At 46.4% G+C, this 18,873-nt stretch overlaps 1 protein-coding gene across 5 annotated transcripts in view; it reads left to right on the top strand.

Annotated features, from left to right (window-relative positions):
- The window catches only part of apba1a (amyloid beta (A4) precursor protein-binding, family A, member 1a), a 195,840-nt gene that overhangs the window by 125,552 nt on the left and 51,415 nt on the right, over positions 1 to 18,873 (top strand). For 4 of the 5 annotated variants that reach the window (XM_072258096.1, XM_072258094.1, XM_072258097.1 and 1 more), the window contains one exon: positions 7,501 to 7,605. In XM_072258096.1, the coding sequence (XP_072114197.1) occupies positions 7,501 to 7,605 (105 nt within the window). The remainder of the gene's footprint in view (positions 1 to 7,500; positions 7,606 to 18,873) is intronic. The other variant, XM_072258095.1, reaches the window with a different exon arrangement.

Genomic DNA, 18,873 nt, shown 5'->3' with positions numbered 1-18,873 from the left:
CCTGCACACTGCCCCACGGAGGGCAAGAGAAGTCTCCTCGTCTGCATTGAGTGTGGGCAGGGACTCAGCCGCTCCTCCAGCCTCCCGGAGTACCTGGCTGTCCAAGTGAAGGAGAATCATTCTTAGTGAGGGAAGAGCTTCACCTGGTCAGCCAGCTTGCTGGAGCAGCAGGCCATCCTTGGCAGGGCAAAATCCTTCACCTGCTCTGAGTGTGGCAAGGGCTTCACCCGCTCTGCTATTCTGCTGCAGCACCAGGCCTTCCACCCTGGGGAGAGGCTCTTCACCTGTTCTGACTGCAGGAAGGGAATCTCCCTGCCCTCCGGCCTGCTGAGACATGTTGATGTCAGCCCCTCCCCCCCACATTGACCCATGAGAACGGTCAGCTGGTTCGGTCCCCCCCCCCCCCCCCGATCCGTACCAGGGAGCAGCCCCTCAACTGCCGCAGGCTAGGGACTGGACAGTCTTGGTCAGCTGAGGGATTCCCTCATCTCTTCGTTCCAGCACCCACTCCCACGGAGGGCATTGCATCCCTGTGTGGGAACTCGGAGGGAGCGGGATGAAGAGAAAGGGAAAGCTGGCCAACAAACACGGGTACACTAGTCTGATATGGGGCTGATGGGATGAAGGTCTTGCCCCACATTGTGCAACCTGTGACCCTAGGTCGTTGACTCGGAGGTGGAGCCCACTTCACACACATGGGACAGCGCATGGAGTCTTACTACATGGAAACAGGCCCTTTGGCCCATCAGTTTAGTGGTACCTGTCCGGTCTCCATCTTCTCTAATCCCAATACGATGCCGGGTCCATAGATGTCGCCATTGGTCTTGATATTTCTGTAACACTATGGGAGTCTCTGACCCCATCACGCCCTCAGGAGCTAGAATTGAAAGTCCAGCCCTCCTGTCTGATCCTTTCTGCACCTCATGCCCCTCTTGGGATCCATGCTGCAAGGATTGATCGGTGAGGCTGGTGGCTGTGGACTCGTTTTGGGTGATCTTGAGGTTCATGTTGCATGTATTCCTGGATTCTGGTTACTGTTTTTGAGCAGTTTCATCAGGGCAATCGATACGGGCTGGGGCATTGAAGAGTGGTCCTGTTATTTTGGTTAGAGTTATAATCTGTATACATACTTCGATAATAAATGTAACACCATAAGGTATAGGAGCAGAAGTAGGCCATTCGGCCCATCGAGTCTGCTCCACCATTCAATCATGGGCTGATCCAATTCTTCCAGTCATCCCCACTCCCCTATCTTCTCCACATACCCTTTGATGCCCTGGCTAATCACGAGCCTATCTATCTCTGCCTTAAATGCGCCTAATGACTTGGCCTCCACAGCTGCTTGTGGCAACAAATTCCACAGATTAAAACACTCTCTGACGAAAATAATTTCTCTGCATCTCTGTTCTAAATGGACGTCCTTCAATCCTGAAGTCGTGCCCTCTTGTTCTAGACTCCCCTACCATGGGAAATAACTTTGCCATATCTAATCTGTTCAGGCCTTTTAACATTCAGAATGTTTCTGTGAGATCCCCCCTCATTCTCCTGAACTCCAGGGAATACAGCTCGAGAGCTGCCAGAGGTTCCTCGTACAGTAACCCTTTCATTCCTGGAATCATTCTTGTGAATTTTCTCTGAATCCTCTCCAATGTCAGTATATCCTTTCTAAAAATGTACTTTGAACTTTGAACTATGAGTCCCCACTCATGACCCTCTGCTGACCCTCTCCAACCTCCTTAGATCTAAGCCCCTCATGATCTTCTAAAGCCACTCTCTGGTCCCACCTCCCCCCATCTCTGCCACTTCAGGGAACAATCTGGACCCCTCCAATCTAAACACAAGCCTTCATGTTTGAAGCTCATTGAGTTGCCCTTCTTTCAGCCACAACTGATCAAAGCTCAAGTCCATTTGTGTTACTCATAAGGCTCCCTGTGCTCAGATGAACTCTGGCTGGTCAAGTCTGACTGTCAAGGATTTACCTGTTTTTTTTCTCTTTATTTGGCCAGTCCTCACCCCTCCCTCTTGTACTCGTAGAAAACAAAAACAGAGCACAAGGACAGGCTGAACATGACGCCACATTAAAATAAATCTCTCCTGCCTGCATATAATCCATCTCCCTCCGCTCCCCACATGTCAATGTGTCTGTCTACAAGCCTCTTAAAAGCCACTTTATCTGCTTCCAACTCTGGCAACCTGTTCCAAACACCCACCACTCTGTCCGAAGAAACTTGCCTTAGGTATCCCCTTTAAACTCTTCCCTTCTCACCTTGAAAATTTCTGCTCTAGTATTTCACATTTATACTCTGCAGGGGAGAAGGACTATCTACCCTATCTATGCCTCTCATAATTTTATAAACCTCTTTCAGGTCTCCCCTAAACCTCTGTCACTCCTGAGAAAACAACCCAAGTTTCTCCAAGAGTGAATGTGGAGGGGATGTTTCCTATAGCGGGTGAGTGTAGCACCGGAGGGCACAGCCTCAGAATAGATGGACGTTCATTTAGAACAGAGATGAGGATTAGGTTAGATTACGAGGACACATAGTCCTCTTTTATTGTCATTTAGTAATGCTTGCATTAAGAAATGATACAACGTTCCTCCAGAATGATATCACAGAAACACAAGACAAACCAAGACTAAAAACCTGACAAAAACCACATAATTATAACATATAGTTACAACAGTGCAAAGCAATACCGTAATTTGATAAAGAACAGACCATGAGCACGGTAAAAAAAAGTCTCAAAGTCTCTCAAAAGTCCGACCATCTCACGTAGACGGTAGAAGGGAGAAACTCTCCCTGCCATGAACCTCCAGCGCCGCAAACTTGCTGATGCAGCATCCTGGAAGCACCAGACCACAGCCGACTCTTGAGTCCGTCCGAAAACTTCGAGCCTTCGACATCGAGCACCATCACTGCCGAGCACTTCGACCCCGGCCCCAGCAACAGACAATAGGCAAAGCTGAGGATTTGGGGCCTTCCCCTCCGGAGATTCTCGATTGCACAGTAGCAGCGGAATTTCTTTAGCCAGAGTGTGGTAAATCTGTGGAATTCATTGCCGTGCATGGCTGTGGAGGCCAAGTCATTGAGCATATTTAAAGCAGGGGTTGATAGGTTCTTGTTTAGTCAAGGTGTCAAAAGTTATGGGGAGAAGGCAGGAGAATAGGGTTGAGAGGGATAATAAATCAGCCATGGTGAAATGGCGGAGCAGACGAAATGGGCCAAATGGCCTAATTTTGCTCCTATGTCTTGCAGTCTTCTGGAACAGTGTGAAAGGGCACATTGGAATTGCCTCTGAGAGGAATACTTAGAACATAGGATAGTATAGATCCTCATCAGGCTCTTTGGCCCACAATGTTGTGTCGGACTACTAAAGCTAATGACTCCTAGTCTTTTCTCTCTTTACATGGTCCTTACCCTTCCATTCTCTGCACATCCATATGCCTATCTAAGAACCTCTAAATATCTTTAGAATATTTAGGAAATGCATGAAGGTAATGTCTTCACCTCGAAGTTAGTGAATCTATGGAATTCCCTTTCTAAGAGTACCTTAGATGCTCAGTGGCTGGGTATTTTGAGGACCATTCAATGTATTTTTGGATACTATGGGACATGGGATTGGTGCAGGAAGGCGGTTCTCATGTAGATGATCAGCCAAGGTCTTAGTGGATGGTGGGCCAGGCATAAGGGATTGATTACATCCACTTGTTTCTGTTTCTTATGTTCTTAAATTGTCCAGTATAGCATGGCCAGTACATAGATGTTAGGGCAGGGGGAGTGGGACTTCCTGAATATCTTTCAAAGCACTGGCACACACATATTTGGCTGGATGGTCTCATTTCCTGCTACAAAATGCACTGGTCTACTGAGGCCCTCCAGTGACTAGGAACAGGCAGCGGCATTCATTGCTGATCTTGTATCTCGCCTTTGCTTTCCTGCCATTCCCCAAATCTTTTGACTTTCCTAGAGTACCAAAGGTTATCGTTCTCAGTTTTGAAGTACTCATTGACACCTTCAGCATCTCAGTCCATTCCAGAGTGGGTTCCAACCAAGTGAAATATTTCTGGTGTAATGAGGAAATGTGGTAACCAATTTGTGTACAGCAGTACTCTCAAAAAAGAGACTGTTGACTGAATAGTTTTGTTCATTGATGTTGGCCAAGAAACCAGCTCTTTTATGCTTTGGGATATTCACACCTGAGCTGACAGGGCCTAACTTAATGTGTTGCCTGGTTCCTTATCCCACTTTACTGCCCTAGGTGTCAACACATAATGATTCCACAGTGAGAGTTGAACTCATAATTTTGTGATTTGGAATCTTTGGGCAGAGCTCTCACCAACTCTCCTGTGAGTGCTCTGTGCGTTTTGTCAATCCTTTTCCTGTTAACCCCTGATCAACTGAGCTTTTCCTAAAAAATTCTTTGTAACTAGGTCAGGGGGACTGACCTTCTGTCACAGGGCAGCATAGTGGTGTAGTGATTAGCGTAACGCTATTACAGCATCAGCGATCAGGGTTCTATTCCCGCCACTGCTTGCGAGGAGTTTGCATGTTCTCCCCATAATTGAGTGGGTTTTCTTTCGGCTGTTCCGCTTTGCTCACGCTTTCCAAAGACACATGGGTTTGGATTAAAAAGTTGTTTATGCTATGTTAGAGCCAGAAGCATGGTGACATTTGTGGGATTCCCAGCACAATCCTCACTGCTTTGATTTGATGCAAACGACGTATTTCACTGTATGTTTCAATGTTTTGATGTATTTATGACAAATAAACCTAATACTTAGAGTGCAGTAATAATTAATGGTTTATGCTGTTTCTTCACCTTTTTTGGAATCTGGATAGCTTTCTAAGCTGCTCCTAGGAATGCTTGAAGATTAATTCTTGCTTCTAGGTTGGACCTTGTTGGTTGAATAAATTAGTTTTTTTATTAAATGCAGCAGGAGAACTAGTGATAGGGGATTCTTCCAAGTGCAATTTCAAGAACAAATTCAGCTCTAGAAGTCCCCCCCCCCATGTACACACATTACTCTAACTGTTCCATTTCTAAAATTAAGTGGCGTTGTCAAATATGACAATTTGCATTTATCAGATGATTAAAGTGATTGCTGATTTGTTCCTTGTCTTTGTTCGGCACTTTTTCCAATCTATCCTTTATTCATGATGCTGTCAAACGAGCTGCACTTTAAATAATTGAGGAAGTGTTTACGGGTCGTGGTAGAATGGGATTGAATTGAGAAGCCAGCAACAGAGGCAAAAGAGTAACCTTAATGCTTTGTTGAAACCAAAAATTCAGTCCAGTGGGTTGCAACTGTGGTGTTTTGATAATTAAATTGTGTTTGAGAAAATGAAGCATGATTTGGGCAGTGCTCAGATCAACTGAGTGGTAAATTCTGAAAATGACACTGACTTTTCAAGCTCAGTCCTCTATCCATTATTAATTAAACATTCGTGTGTGCTGTGCTTGCCTTGGTAAATATGGAAGCTAATTATAATCATACAAAGACTTTGACTTTATGTTTGAAGTTTGGCCCCTCTTTACCCACCTAGATATAAACAGCTTTTAGATCTGCTGGTTTACATATATCCCAATCATGAGGAGGTCTGCAGATGCTGGAAATTCAGAGCAACGCACATGGAATGCTGGAGGAACTCAGCAGGTCAGGCAGCACCTACTGAAAAGAGTAAACAGTCAACATTTTGGGCCAAGACCATTCATCAGGATCCGAAATGTCAACTGTTTACTCTTTTCCATAGATGCTGTCTGACCTGCTGAGTTTGTCCAGCATTTTGTGTGTGCTGCTTTACATGTAGCACAGCTCTGTTTAAAGTTGCAATACTAACTCCCCCCTGCCCCCGGCACCTCTTAAAGACTTAGAGCTTCCCGCAATCATTTACTGGAGCGTTATTAAATAGAATTTCAAACTGAAAGTCAAACTTGAGCTTATTGTCATACGTGCAAGAACATTTAAAAAGCTTACTTGCTGAAATGTCCCAGACACACAGCATTCAGAAGAAAAACACAAATTAAACTGAAGTTGTACACAATTTTTACAAGAAAGATCACAATCAGAACAGTAAAAATGGTTGTATATTAACGACAGGGTGAAAAGCTTAATGAACAAGGGAGGCTATAAGGAAAAGTAATCTTGTATATCTATAGTGCCTTTTACAACCTCTCAATGTCTTGAAGCACTTTACAACCAAAGGAGTATTATTTGTCAAAGGAAACATCACACTGTGTTCCCCTCGTTTTTTTTAAGGTAGTCACTTTCAGAATGATGTGCAGCGGTAGCAGTCTTGCCTACACATGGTGGCTGCACATCTCACTACAACCAGACACCCCCCCCCCGCAGTAGTGCAAGGTGTCTACTGAACTGGCGTTCTGATGAGTTGTTAGACGTGGGCCTTGTCTTCTCTTGCAGTGAGATGTGGAACGAATCCTGCCTCCCTCTTAGAGAGAAGAGGGGCATTCTGCTCAGTGGCGCCTTAGTTTAGTTTTAGCCTTTAATCCCGTTATTGGTTATTGGAGCTAGCTTTGTGCTATTTGGCTTCTTCCTGAAAGAGAAATGCGCCTGCTGAAAGGGACCTTGGGGATGACCTGAGGAGGTGAAAAGTGATGTGTAAGCAAGTTGTTTTAAACTGGTTAGTCAGCAACCCTATAGCTAGAGGTACAGAGTTAATGTTTCATGATCAATGGCCTTTGAAGCTGATTTCACTCTGTTTCTCTCCCCACAGTTACACACTAAGTGTTTCTAGCATTTGCCGTTTTAATTTCCAAATCTCACGGTGGCATGATTTTGCTTTTCTGAATCACTTTGCCTCCATCAGTTGGCATGAGAGGTTGCCACGGCGTTAAAGCCAGTGAAAGCTGATAGTTTCAGGATATCTTGTTACGAGCTTCACTGTGCACACGGTGATGCTGGATAATTCTTTACCGACCCGGGTGCTCTGCACAAATTGACTGAATGTAAGGCAGCGATATCAAGAGGCAGGATTGTGAAAGACGGTGGGAAAGGAGGCTCTTCAACTGGAATCATAATGGAAAACTTCTGGATGTATCCAGTAAATTATCAGGATGAAGAGGTTTGTGTCGTAATTAATACACTGACTTAGAAGCCCTGTATGCTTTAGAAGTTGTGCACCCGGCATTTACTTTTCCCTGCTAATCAAACTGTTTATTCCTTATTAAGACTGTAAGGGAACAAGTTTTCTCAAGAACTAAGGAAGGATTACACGCATCTTTCAGAGGCAAAATATATTGAGGTTCCTGTTTTTTTGGACATGTTGTTGGATACATTTTGTCAGATTGTTGTGTGGCATGTTATAACTATGTCCTTTGGGTTTAACTCCTGTGGAGATTCTAAAATAGTGAAATAACTTCTGGTTGCAAGAGAGAAAATAGCTTCCTCAGTTGTTTTAGGCTCTTGTCTTCACCAGGAATAGTTTGCATTGTGACCAAACTTTTGAAAACGTGTTTCTTTCTCTCCCAACTCCCTGCCTTTAGCAGTCATCCTCACCAGGGTCGTCATCTCCCCGAGGTGCAGAGTCATCCGTGACACAGCATCGAACAGACATTCAGGACGCAGCAGAGACAGCAACGAATCGAGAGGTACACCCCGAATCTGGCCGCATATAACTTCTTTCACTGCCTTCCCTAGTCCTGCTCTTCCCACACCAACCTGTTACCTCCTGTGAAGATTTCATACCCATAAACTTCAAAAGTTTATGTATGTTAACCTTTTTGCTGTAATTACACATCGAGACAACAATATTTGATGCCCTTAGAAAACACATGAAAATGTTTTGCTTTCTTGTGCATCGATCTCTGTGTTTGATTTGTATTTAACCTATGAGGTACTTAAATTGGTCTTTATTTGCCAAAGCATTGGTACAAGGTTATCTACCAGAGCATTAGCAACTGGTGACAGACAGTAACTTCTACTAATTGATTGTTTTCCTCGTTACATCCACTTGCCCATGCTCCTCTTCTGAAGGAACTGTCTCCCTTATTGGAGTCAACTTTCACGGCAAGTAATTCTCCAAAAGTGGCTGTTTAATATAAGTAGACTTCCACAGGAATCATCAAGTGCCAGTGAGCTAGCCAAAAGCAAAGAGCAGTAGACATGCCTGGACACTACATTAGATGTGCACATGTGTGTGCATGCATGTGAACGAACACACACACACACACACACACACATACTCTCTCTCTCTCTCTCTCTCTCTCTCTCTCTCTCTCTCTCTCTCTCTCTCTATCTCTCTCTATCTCTCTCTATCTCTCTCCATCTCTCTCCCTCTCCCTCCCTCTCTCCCTCTCCTTCCCCCCCTCTTCCCCCCCTCTTCCCCCCCTCTTCCCCCCCTCTTCCCCCCCTCTTCCCCCCCTCTTCCCCCCCTCTTCCCCCCTCTTCCCCCTCTTCCCCCCCTCTTCCCCCCCCTCTTCCCCCCCCTCTTCCCCCCCCTCTTCCCCCCCCTCTTCCCCCCCTCTTCCCCCCCTCTTCCCCCCCCCTTCCCCCCCCCTTCCCCCCCCTTCCCCCCCCTCTTCCCCCCCCTCTTCCCCCCCTCTTCCCCCCCCCTCTTCCCCCCCCCTCTTCCCCCCCCCCTCTTCCCCCCCCCTCTTCCCCCCCTCTTCCCCCCCCTCTTCCCCCCCCTCTTCCCCCTCCCTCTTCCCCCTCCCTCTTCCCCCTCCCTCTTCCCCCTCCCTCTTCCCCCTCCCTCTTCCCCCTCCCTCTTCCCCCTCCCTCTTCCCCCTCCCTCTTCCCCCTCCCTCTTCCCCCCCTCTTCCCCCCCCTCTTCCCCCCCCTCCCCTCTCCCCCTCGTTAGATAAGGCCTTGGGCAATTCTCTTGAGCAAGTACTCTTTGAAATTTCCTTTTATTCCTTTTATTCCCAGCCTGTGATTGTAGCCTCCAGTGTTGTTGCTCCACTCAGATCAGCTGGTGAAGTACTCAAAGGCATAAAGAGACTGATCCCAGTTGCTTCAAGATGAGAACAGTGCACAGCCATAGTATTTGCCCCTGGCTTTGTATTATTTAAAGTCAATTTCCTCATTGACACTGGTTCTAAGCATTACCGTCAAATATCACCAGCACATTTGGGTAAATATGTGATTAAAACATAGCAAACACCTCCCATGGTGCAAGGGAGCAAAGAAAATTAAGTGTCTGGGAAACACTAGCCAGTTCATCAAGTCTATCGATAAACACACCATGGTCTCTGGAATTCCTTCCCTTCTTCTCCACCTTTTTATCTCAGTACTGTTAAAGCACAACAGAGGAAAAATCCTATTCAAAGCCAGCTATGATCACACAAGCTAGTTGAAGACACTTATTCAGTGCCTGGCTTATTTGTAGAAATGATATATCAGTCTGCGGTTTTTGGTGTTGGTGCTCGTAAGTGTGTGCTGTCCAAAAGCGAAGGGATTTCTTTTTGCTTCAAGTGAGTTGCTAGCCTGAAGTGGTTTGGTGGTGGGTTCTGATTACCTTTCAGTTTGAGTTCAGTAGTTTAATAATTTGGTTTCTTCATAGCTTGCATGCTTACTTGTTTTGTGAGAAATTCAAGTGATTGGAAATGCAGCACTGTGTGTCCTGATGTATGTTATTTAATACAAAGGCTGTAGGACCGATAGTTGTATTTGCCCTGAAGCACTTTGCTCTTTGAGCATAGCATCAGTCTAATGTATTTTTTCTTTTTTTTTAATCATTGCCTTCTCTATTAAAGGTTCAAGTAAGTATTTCTCATGTAATTGTAAAGGGCCCTTGAGTATTCATTTTTCAACTTCTTTTAAACTTTTAATATTTTGCAAGAGTATTCTGACCAGGATCTGAGATGAATCTTTAGTTTGAATTTGATTTGATTGTTGTGTTCATCTCTCTTTTCTTCCCTCTCCCCACCCCAACTACAACCACCTCCTTCAACTCTCCGCGATCCCTATCAATCTTCGATCCTGATCTTTGTACAATGTCCAGGTTTAAGCACATCTTATTCGTAGCTCTATCTTCAATGGCTCAGCCTCCCCAAACTCGTCGGCCTCTTCTCCATCAGCCATGAGTTAAATTTATCTATTGAGCAGGATCTCCATGTGAACTGTGGCATTGACGCTTTTATTTTTGTTTATGAAATTAAATAATGAAGCATTTTTTGGTTTGTGACTGGTGGCTTGTGACTTTATTGCTCTAGTTAAAATAATGAAAATAGAACCTATAAACACTAATTTCACATTAGTTAAAATTAACATTATCCTGTCTAGTCTTTATGATTGTCCCACAAGTTGAGGTATTCTTGCCTTCTGGGTCTTGTTATGTGACTCACAATAGAGTGTGGTCGAGTCACAGAGAACAGAAACGGGTCCAAAACAGATGCTGGAAATCCAAAGTAACCCACATTGGAGAAGCAGACCCTCCCCCCCCCCGCCCCAACCCTGTTGTATCCATTTACACTAATTCCATTTTATTCCCCCCACATTCCTATCAACTTCCCTTCCCCCAGCTATTCATTTCGACTCCTGATGTAATTCACTATCCTCAGAACAATTCCCATCATATGGAATTGGGTAAGAAATTCCAACTTTGCCAGCAGCGCCCACAAGCAGAAAATGAATCTACACTGGGGCAGATTTTGATGAAAAGAGTGGTACACGTGTAGAATGTTGTGCTGACAGAATTAAATTAATGATGCCTAATTCCTTCTGACTGCATGTGGTCCTTAACCCTCCATTCTATGCATGCTTATGTGCCTCTTAAAGATACTGCTATTAACAGTTACTAATTAATCTAAATTATATACTTGCAATAGATCGTGGACAAATTAATCTCAATAAAGAAATCAAAATGTTGAAATTTAAAATAGAAATGAGTTGGTGTAATAATTTTCCAGAGTGAATAGTCCAGTTGTGTTTGTTCTTGAGAAATGTGGTGCATGGCAGATCAGAAATTGTTGTGTGGCTTTCCACCTTTCTGGACAGGGGCCAGGTTACCGATCCCCAGCACAGTCGGCAATCTGACGCAGTACTGCTGCTGGAGTGTTAACACTCCATTATTCAATGTGGTTGAGTCATAGGAACAGTTTGTCTGTGTGAAATGAAGAGCTCTGCATGTCAGCAGTACCGACTCTGTGAATGGACACATGCCAGCTACATCTGTGCTGGGAGTAAGATAGAAAAAATTTAGCTGGAGAAGACCTTTATAGGGACTCAAGTGACCCGAAGGTGGCTAAAGCAGGGATCCAAGTAAGTACTGGCAGGAAGTGGAGGGCAGAGGAAGCTGCTCAGGAAGCAGAGGCAAGGCTGCATCACAGGAGGCTGGTGGGAGTGGTCACACGAGGCCGAGCTGGGCGAGGATCCTTTCCAACTCCCCAAGTGGACACCAGAGGGAAGGAAAGGTGCCGTCTAGTTCAGGAGGAGGTGAGAGCAGTAGTGGAGGAGATGAGAGCCTGCAAGGCGGTGGGAATGAAGCAGCAGGGAGCTTGGACAAGATGGGAGAATGCGGTTGAGAGGAAAGTGACCTGGGCTGATCTTTGGAAAACCGAACCACACTGCATCCAATTTCTCATCCAGGCAGTGTACGATGTGCTTCCAAGCCCATCAAACCTGCACACATGGGGCAAGACAGAGTCATCTGCGTGCCCACTGTGCGAGGAACCCTGGAGCACATCCTCAGCGGCTGTGCAAGGGCACTTGGTGAGGGACGGTACAGGTGGAGGCATGATCAGGTCCTGAAGACCATCGCTGAAGCCGTCAGCGCAGGAGTTGAGTGGGTGAAGCGATCCCGACCCTCCAAGCGGACCATTCCCTTTGTTAGAGCTGGGGAGCAGACAATACCCGCCAAAAGACATCTGCAGGCATTCTGACCTCTGCAAGGGACTGGCAGCTGTTGGTGGACCTCAAACGGCAGCTGAAGTTCCCCAACCATATCGCAGCCACCACCCTGTGACCAGACATTGTCCTAGTGTCTGAGTCTACTGAGCAAGTGGTGCTGCTGGAGCTGACAGTCCCATGAGAAGATCGCTCGGAAGAGGCCTTTGAAAGGAAGCTCTTCAAATATGCAGGACTGGTCAGCAACTGTCAGCAGGCAGGATGGAGAGCGGGGTGTCTCCCAGTGGAGGTTAGTTAGAGGGGATTTGTAGCCCGTTCCTTAGTTAGAGCCTTCAGCAATTTGGGCATCGAGGGAGAGAGGAAGAGGAGAGCCATCCGCAGTACCACCGATGCAGCAGAGAGGGCCTCAAGATGGCTGTGGCTCAAAAGAGGGGAGCCATGGAGTCATAAGTAGCTAGCCATCTGGACACAAGCTGGGGTCTGATCAGCCCCAGCTGGGTCACCTGGAGGAGGTTGTATGATGTTGAAAGACCCGAAACACCCGATGATTCCAGGAACATCACTGAAGATGTGTCCAGAAGTATCAGTAGATGTATGTACACAGTTCCCCAAGTTTGTTACTGCCAAAGTAATGTACTTGCTCAGAATTGCTTTCTCTTCTTTCCTATCTTTGGCATACACACGTCTCAGTCTTAAAAATTTATGCTATAGGAGGAGGCCATTTAGCCCATGTTGTCCTAACTAAGCAATGGAGTAGTTTCATTAAGACCCCTTAACAGCTGTAGATGTCAATGTACTGAGAGTTTTTTTTTCTCTCAGTTTCTGAATTCCAGATAAGTGCTGCTTGACCTTTGAGTGGATTGTGCTGGAATTCTGGGTGAGACTGCAGATTCCCTCCTCCTCCTGACTCTGTGTGTAAGGCATTCATTCACAGGTTAATTTGCTGTTCTGTTCTCCCCAACCCCGCCCCCTCAACCTGTGGAACAGTCTATCTCTCAGTCTACATTGTCATGGCCCTTACACTTCATTGTCTTCCTGCAGTACACTCACTTTCTCTGTAACTATAAACACATTATTCTGCATTTTGTTTCTCTTTCCCATTTGACCTACCTTGATGTATTTTTCCCTGGGATCATGTGTCTACAAAATGGCATACAAACAAAATCTTTTCACAGCATCTCAGTGCACATGACAACTAAAAAAAAAATTAAATAAATTGGGCCAAACTCCGTCCTACCAAGGGCCTGTAACAATATTGGGTTCAGGTCTGAGGTAAAATAGGGCCATTATCTTCAGCCTCTTTTTTATTTATCCACAGTAATCCCAACAGATCCTTCTTGCTCAGTGTAATGAATATGCTGTACCTCTTTTACCCTCTTTTCACACCTTTCAAACAGCTGTTAATCTCACCTGCTGTCATAAGACTATTGACATTTCCCTCGTACAATAAATTGAAAACGCAACCTCACGATCTACCTTGTCATGACCTTGAACCTCATTGCCTATCTGCACTGCACTTTTTCTGTAACTATAACTCTGTATTTAGCCGTCTGTACTGCCTCAAAGTCAAAGTTGAGTTTATTGTCATATGCACATGTGTACTGATGTGATGCAGTGATCTGTCTGGGTGGCAGACAAAACAGTTTTGCACTGTATTTCAGTATATGTATATATAATAAACAAAGTTGCCTCGATTAATTGATTTTCATTGGGGGAAGGTAACCCAAATATGCTGATCATATCAAATTAATGGAAGTAATGAGTGGATCTGGAGAGAGCAGTCTGCAGAGAGTCACCATGCTCTGGCTAAATTCAAATTGAAGTTTAATTGTCATTCAACTAGACAGGAATCTCCATCAATATAGCCAAATGAAGCAGCTTTACTCTGGGGCCAAGGTGCCGTCACAGCAGTCATACACGGCACAAGGCACGTGTAGCACATATGAGGTAGCAGTAGAATACAGTCACTCAAAAAAATACAGTCCAAGTTCCTGAGTCCGTGAATGTTGCAGCAGTCTGCAGTGGAACAAATATTGCTTTGTCTTCTGTCAAATGAACAGTGGAGGGCAGCACTGACTCCAGCTGGGACGCTGCGCTACCCCTCCGGCGCGCTGGTTTACCGTGCTGACTCTGCATCTCTCCTGGGCGGCTGTAAACAGGCGACACTGGGACATGAGGTCCAGTCCTCACTACGATCGAGGCTGCACAGCCCCCCCCCCCCCCCCATTTGCTAATAAACCGGCAAAGCGGACTTGCAGCATTCCACATGAACAATTTCCATTAGGGTCTTGCGATCACAATAAAAGTGACTAAAGTGATCACTCACTATTAGACTGCACACCGTCTACGTGCACCAACCCCTCCCATGCTTCTCTGATGCAGGCAGCAGCCTGATCCGCATCCTCCAGTTCCGTCAATTTCTTTGCCAATGAGCAACTTGCTGACGGGGTAGACCTTCAGTACTTTAACTTCTTAATGTCGTGCAGGGTCTTGTGATTGTAAAAAATACACTTAACAAAGACAGTAACACCTTTGATCCCGTAGAAGCAGCTGCGTGAGAGTGCATTGCCATCTTACTGGAAATGTTACAAGCTGATTAGTGAGGAGCGCTGATGCCATACATTGGCAGAATGGGTATATGATTGGTAAAGCTAAAGCAAGGCAGTAAATCACAACACAGGATGCCACTGAGGCCAGCGTGTCCACTTTGGCTCCCGGAGAGCATCCTATCAGTCCCAATTGCTGGCGCCATGAGTCTCATCCAGTCTAGATGGTGCCAGTGAGCAATACACATAAAAGTTGCTGGTGAACGCAGAAGGCCAGGCAGCATCTCTAGGAAGAGGTGCAGTCGACGTTTCAGGCCGAGACCCTTTGTCAGGACTAACTGAAGGAAGAGTGAGTAAGGGATTTGAAAGTTGGAGGGGGAGGGGGAGATCCAAAATGATAGGAGAAGACAGGAGGGGGAGGGATAGAGCCAAGAGCTGGACAGGTGATAGGCAAAAGGGGATACGAGAGGATCATGGGACAGGAGGTCCGGGAAGAAAGCCGGGGGGGGGGGTGGGACCCAGAGGATGGGCAAGAGGTATATTCAGAGGGACAGAGGGAGAAAAAGGAGAGTGAGAGAAAGAATGTGTGCATAAAAATAAGTAACAGATGGGGTACGAGGGGGAGGTGGGGCCTAGCGGAAGTTAGAGAAGTCGATGTTCATGCCATCAGGTTGGAGGCTACCCAGACGGAATATAAGGTGTTGTTCCTCCAACCTGAGTGTGGCTTCATCTTTACAGTAGAGGAGGCCGTGGATAGACATGTCAGAATGGGAATGGGATGTGGAATTAAAATGTGTGGCCACTGAGAGATCCTGCTTTCTCTGGCGGACAGAGTGTAGATGTTCAGCAAAGCGGTCTCCCAGTCTGCGTCGGGTCTGGCCAATATATAAAAGGCCACATCGGGAGCACCGGACGCAGTATATCACCCCAGTCGACTCACAGGTGGAGTGTTGCCTCACCTGGAAGGACTGTTTGGGGCCCTGAATGGTGGTAAGGGAGGAAGTGTAAGGGCATGTGTAGCACTTGTTCCACTTACACGGATAAGTGCCGGGGGGAGATCAGTAGGGAGGGATGGGGGGGACGAATGGACAAGGGAGTTGTGTAGGGAGCGATCCCTGCGGAATGCAGAGGGGGGGGAGGGAAAGATGTGCTTAGTGGTGGGATCCCGTTGGAGGTGGCGGAAGTTACGGAGAATAATATGTTGGACCCGGAGGCTGGTGGGGTGGTAGGTGAGGACCAGGGGAACCCTATTCCTAGTGGGGTGGCGGGAGGATGAAGTGAAAGCAGATGTACGTGAAATGGGGGAGATGCGTTTAAGAGCAGAGTTGATAGTGGAGGAAGGGAAGCCCCTTTCTTTAAAAAAGGAAGACATCTCCCTCGTCCTAGAATGAAAAGCCTCATCCTGAGAGCAGATGCGGTGGAGACGGAGGAATTGCGAGAAGTGGATGGCGTTTTTGCAAGAGACAGGGTGAGAAGAGGAATAGTCCAGGTAGCTGTGAGAGTCAGTAGGCTTATAGTAGACATCAGTGGATAAGCTGTCTCCAGAGACAGAGACAGAAAGATCTAGAAAGGGGAGGGAGGTGTCGGAAATGGACCAGGTAAATTTGAGGGCAGGGTGAAAGTTGGAGGCAAAGTTAATGAAGTCAACGAGTTCTGCATGCGTGCAGGAAGCAGCGCCAATGCAGTCGTCGATGTAGCAAAGGAAAAGTGGGAGACAGATACCAGAATAGGCACAGAACATAGATTGTTCCACAAACCTAACAAAAAGGCAGGCATAGCTAGGACCCATACGGGTGCCCATAGCTACACCTTTAGTTTGGAGGAAGTGGGAGGAGCCAAAGGAGAAATTATTAAAAGTAAGGACTAATTCCGCTAGACGGAGCAGAGTGGTGGTAGAGGGGAACTGATTAGGTCTGGAATCCAAAAAGAAGCATAGAGCTTTGAGACCTTCCTGATGGGGGAAGGAAGTATATAAGGACTGGACATCCATGGTGAAAATAAAGCGGTGGGGGCCAGGGAACTTAAAATCATTGAAAAGTTTAAGAGCGTGAGAAGTGTCACGAATATAGGTCGGAAGGGATTGAACAAGGGGTGATAAAACAGTGTCGAGGTATGCAGAAATGAGTTCGGTGGGGCAGGAGCAAGCTGAGACAATAGGTCGGCCAGGGCAGGCAGGTTTGTGGATCTTGGGTAGGAGGTAGAAACGGGAAGTGCGGGGTGTGGGAACTATAAGGTTGGTAGCAGTGGATGGGAGATCCCCTGAGCGGATAAAGTCGGTGATGGTGTGGGAGACAATGGCCTGGTGCTCCTTAGTAGGGTCACGATCGAGGGGTAAATAAGAGGAGGTATCCGCGAGTTGTCGCTGTGCCTCGGCAAGGTAGAGGTCAGTACGCCAGACTACAACAGCACCCCCCTTATCGGCGGGTTTAATAATAAGGTTAGGATTAGTGCGGAGGGAGTGGGGAGCAGAGCATTCCGAAGGAGTGAGGTTGGAATGGGGACAAGGTGCGGTAAAGTCGAGACGGTTGATGTCCCGTCGGCAGTTAGCAATAAAGAGATCCAGAGCAGGCAGAAGACCAGAGCGGGGTGTCCATGAAGCCAGTGAGCAATGCTACCTTGGGCGACATCTTTCAGATGGCTCATGAAACTGCTTCTTTCACTTCTTTTACGTGTTCTTTTTCTTTTTACTGTGGTTCCGGTACTGTTGGAGCCTGCGATCTGCAATTTGATGGTGTATTTTCAGGTTGATTGAGCGATCTGGCGCTTTGCTGACCCCGAGAAGGTTTCAGGAAGCAAGTGGCCTCAAAGCCAAAAAGCTTGGAGATCCATGATTGACTCCGTTTCTCACTGATTAAAGCATCGAGGAAGATTGAAACATCGAGGTGATTGAGGAAGGCAAGCGAGTGTTCAGCACTGACTACCAGCCTCTTGCTTGCTGCTGCTGCCGGAAGAAGGTGTCTCCGTGCGACAGTCTCTCTCTCCCTCTCACTCACTGTTCCCGAGGGAAGGGACCTGCATTCGAATGGTCTCTCTCACTCAATGCCATCAGAGATGGTACCAAAGTTCTTTGTGTGCGGTTTATGGATTGGACTGTCGTTCAATTGGACTCTTTCGAACTTGTGTTTTCACAATAATGGAGGGAGGAGAAGAACGGTGGCGCGACACAACGCGCGTGGCCGTTCCGAATGAATATCGCATGTGTTAACTAGGGGGCCGTGCACAATCCGATTTGATGGAGACAGCCGTGAGAAGCACGGAGGAACACCTGGAGAAACTTCTGAAATGCCTGCTTCGTTGCCGCTGCTACTGTGCGATCTAGAATCTCCGGAGGAGAAGGCCCCAAATCCTTGGCTTTGCCTATTGCCTGTTGCCATGGCTGGTTTCGAAGCGCTTGGCAGAGATGGTGCTCGGTGTCAGAGAGCTGGTCGGAGGCTCAGAGTTTTCGGACGGACTCGGAGTCGGACTGTGGTCGGATGCTTCCAGGATGCTGCATCGGCAAGTTTGCGGCACTGGAGATTCACCGTCTGCATGAGATGATGGGACTTTCGAGAGATTTTGAGACTTTTACCGTGCCATGGTCTGTTCTTATCAAATTATGGTATTGCTTTGCACTGTTGTAACTATATGTTACAATTATGTGGTTTTTGTTAGTTTTTAAGTTGGTTTGTCATGTGTTTCTGTGATATCATTCTGGAGAAACATTGTATCATTTCTTAATACATGCATTACTAAATGACAATAAAAGAGGACTGTGTCCTCATAATCTAATCTGATATAAAACATGTTCTTTCCTGTTGCCATTTGCGCGATTTGTTTATTGCGCATGGGGAGGTTTGATGTTTTTCTCTGAATGACTTCCATGGTTTTCATTGTTTTGTGGCAGTCTGGAGAAGATGAGACAAATCTCAGAGTTGTAACTATATATATACTTTGATAATAAATGTACTTTGAACCCTTCTCCTACCCCACCTTATTTTGCTGTATCCTTACAACACATTCACTCTTGCATGTGTTTTACAGCTCCTCCAATTCTCTTATCATTTAACTACACTAAAGTAGTTTATTAATCTACTGATACATCTTTGAGAGATAAGAGGAAACAGGAATATGCAGAAGAAACCCACACTATCACGAAGAACACTTGCAAGCTACACCGACTGCTCCCGAGTTTAGGATCGAACCAGCTCACCTGAGTACAAATACTCCAACCAATGAAAATTCCGGACAAGAGATGACAGACGCTGGAATCTGGACAAGCTCAATGGGTCAGGCAGCATCTGTAGAGGGAAATGGACAGTCACTGTTTTAGGTCAAGACACCCCCTTCTCATGCACACATTCCTCCCACTGATTGCCCTTCCCAGCCCTCCCCTCTGCCTTCCCACCTCACTCCCTTTGTTCCACACTCCACCCTCCTTTTATCATCTTGGAGTGATGGAATCGTGGGCGCCACAATAGCGTAGCGGTTAGTGCGATAGTATTACAGCTCAGGGCATCAGAGTTCAATTCTGGTGTCATCTGTAAG

The sequence above is a fragment of the Mobula birostris genome, chromosome 5 (genome assembly GCF_030028105.1).
Source record: "Mobula birostris isolate sMobBir1 chromosome 5, sMobBir1.hap1, whole genome shotgun sequence".
Classification (NCBI taxonomy): Eukaryota; Metazoa; Chordata; class Chondrichthyes; order Myliobatiformes; family Myliobatidae; genus Mobula; species Mobula birostris.
The sequence above is the reverse complement of the archived record's forward strand: the minus strand, read 5'-3'. Positions and strand labels throughout refer to the sequence as shown.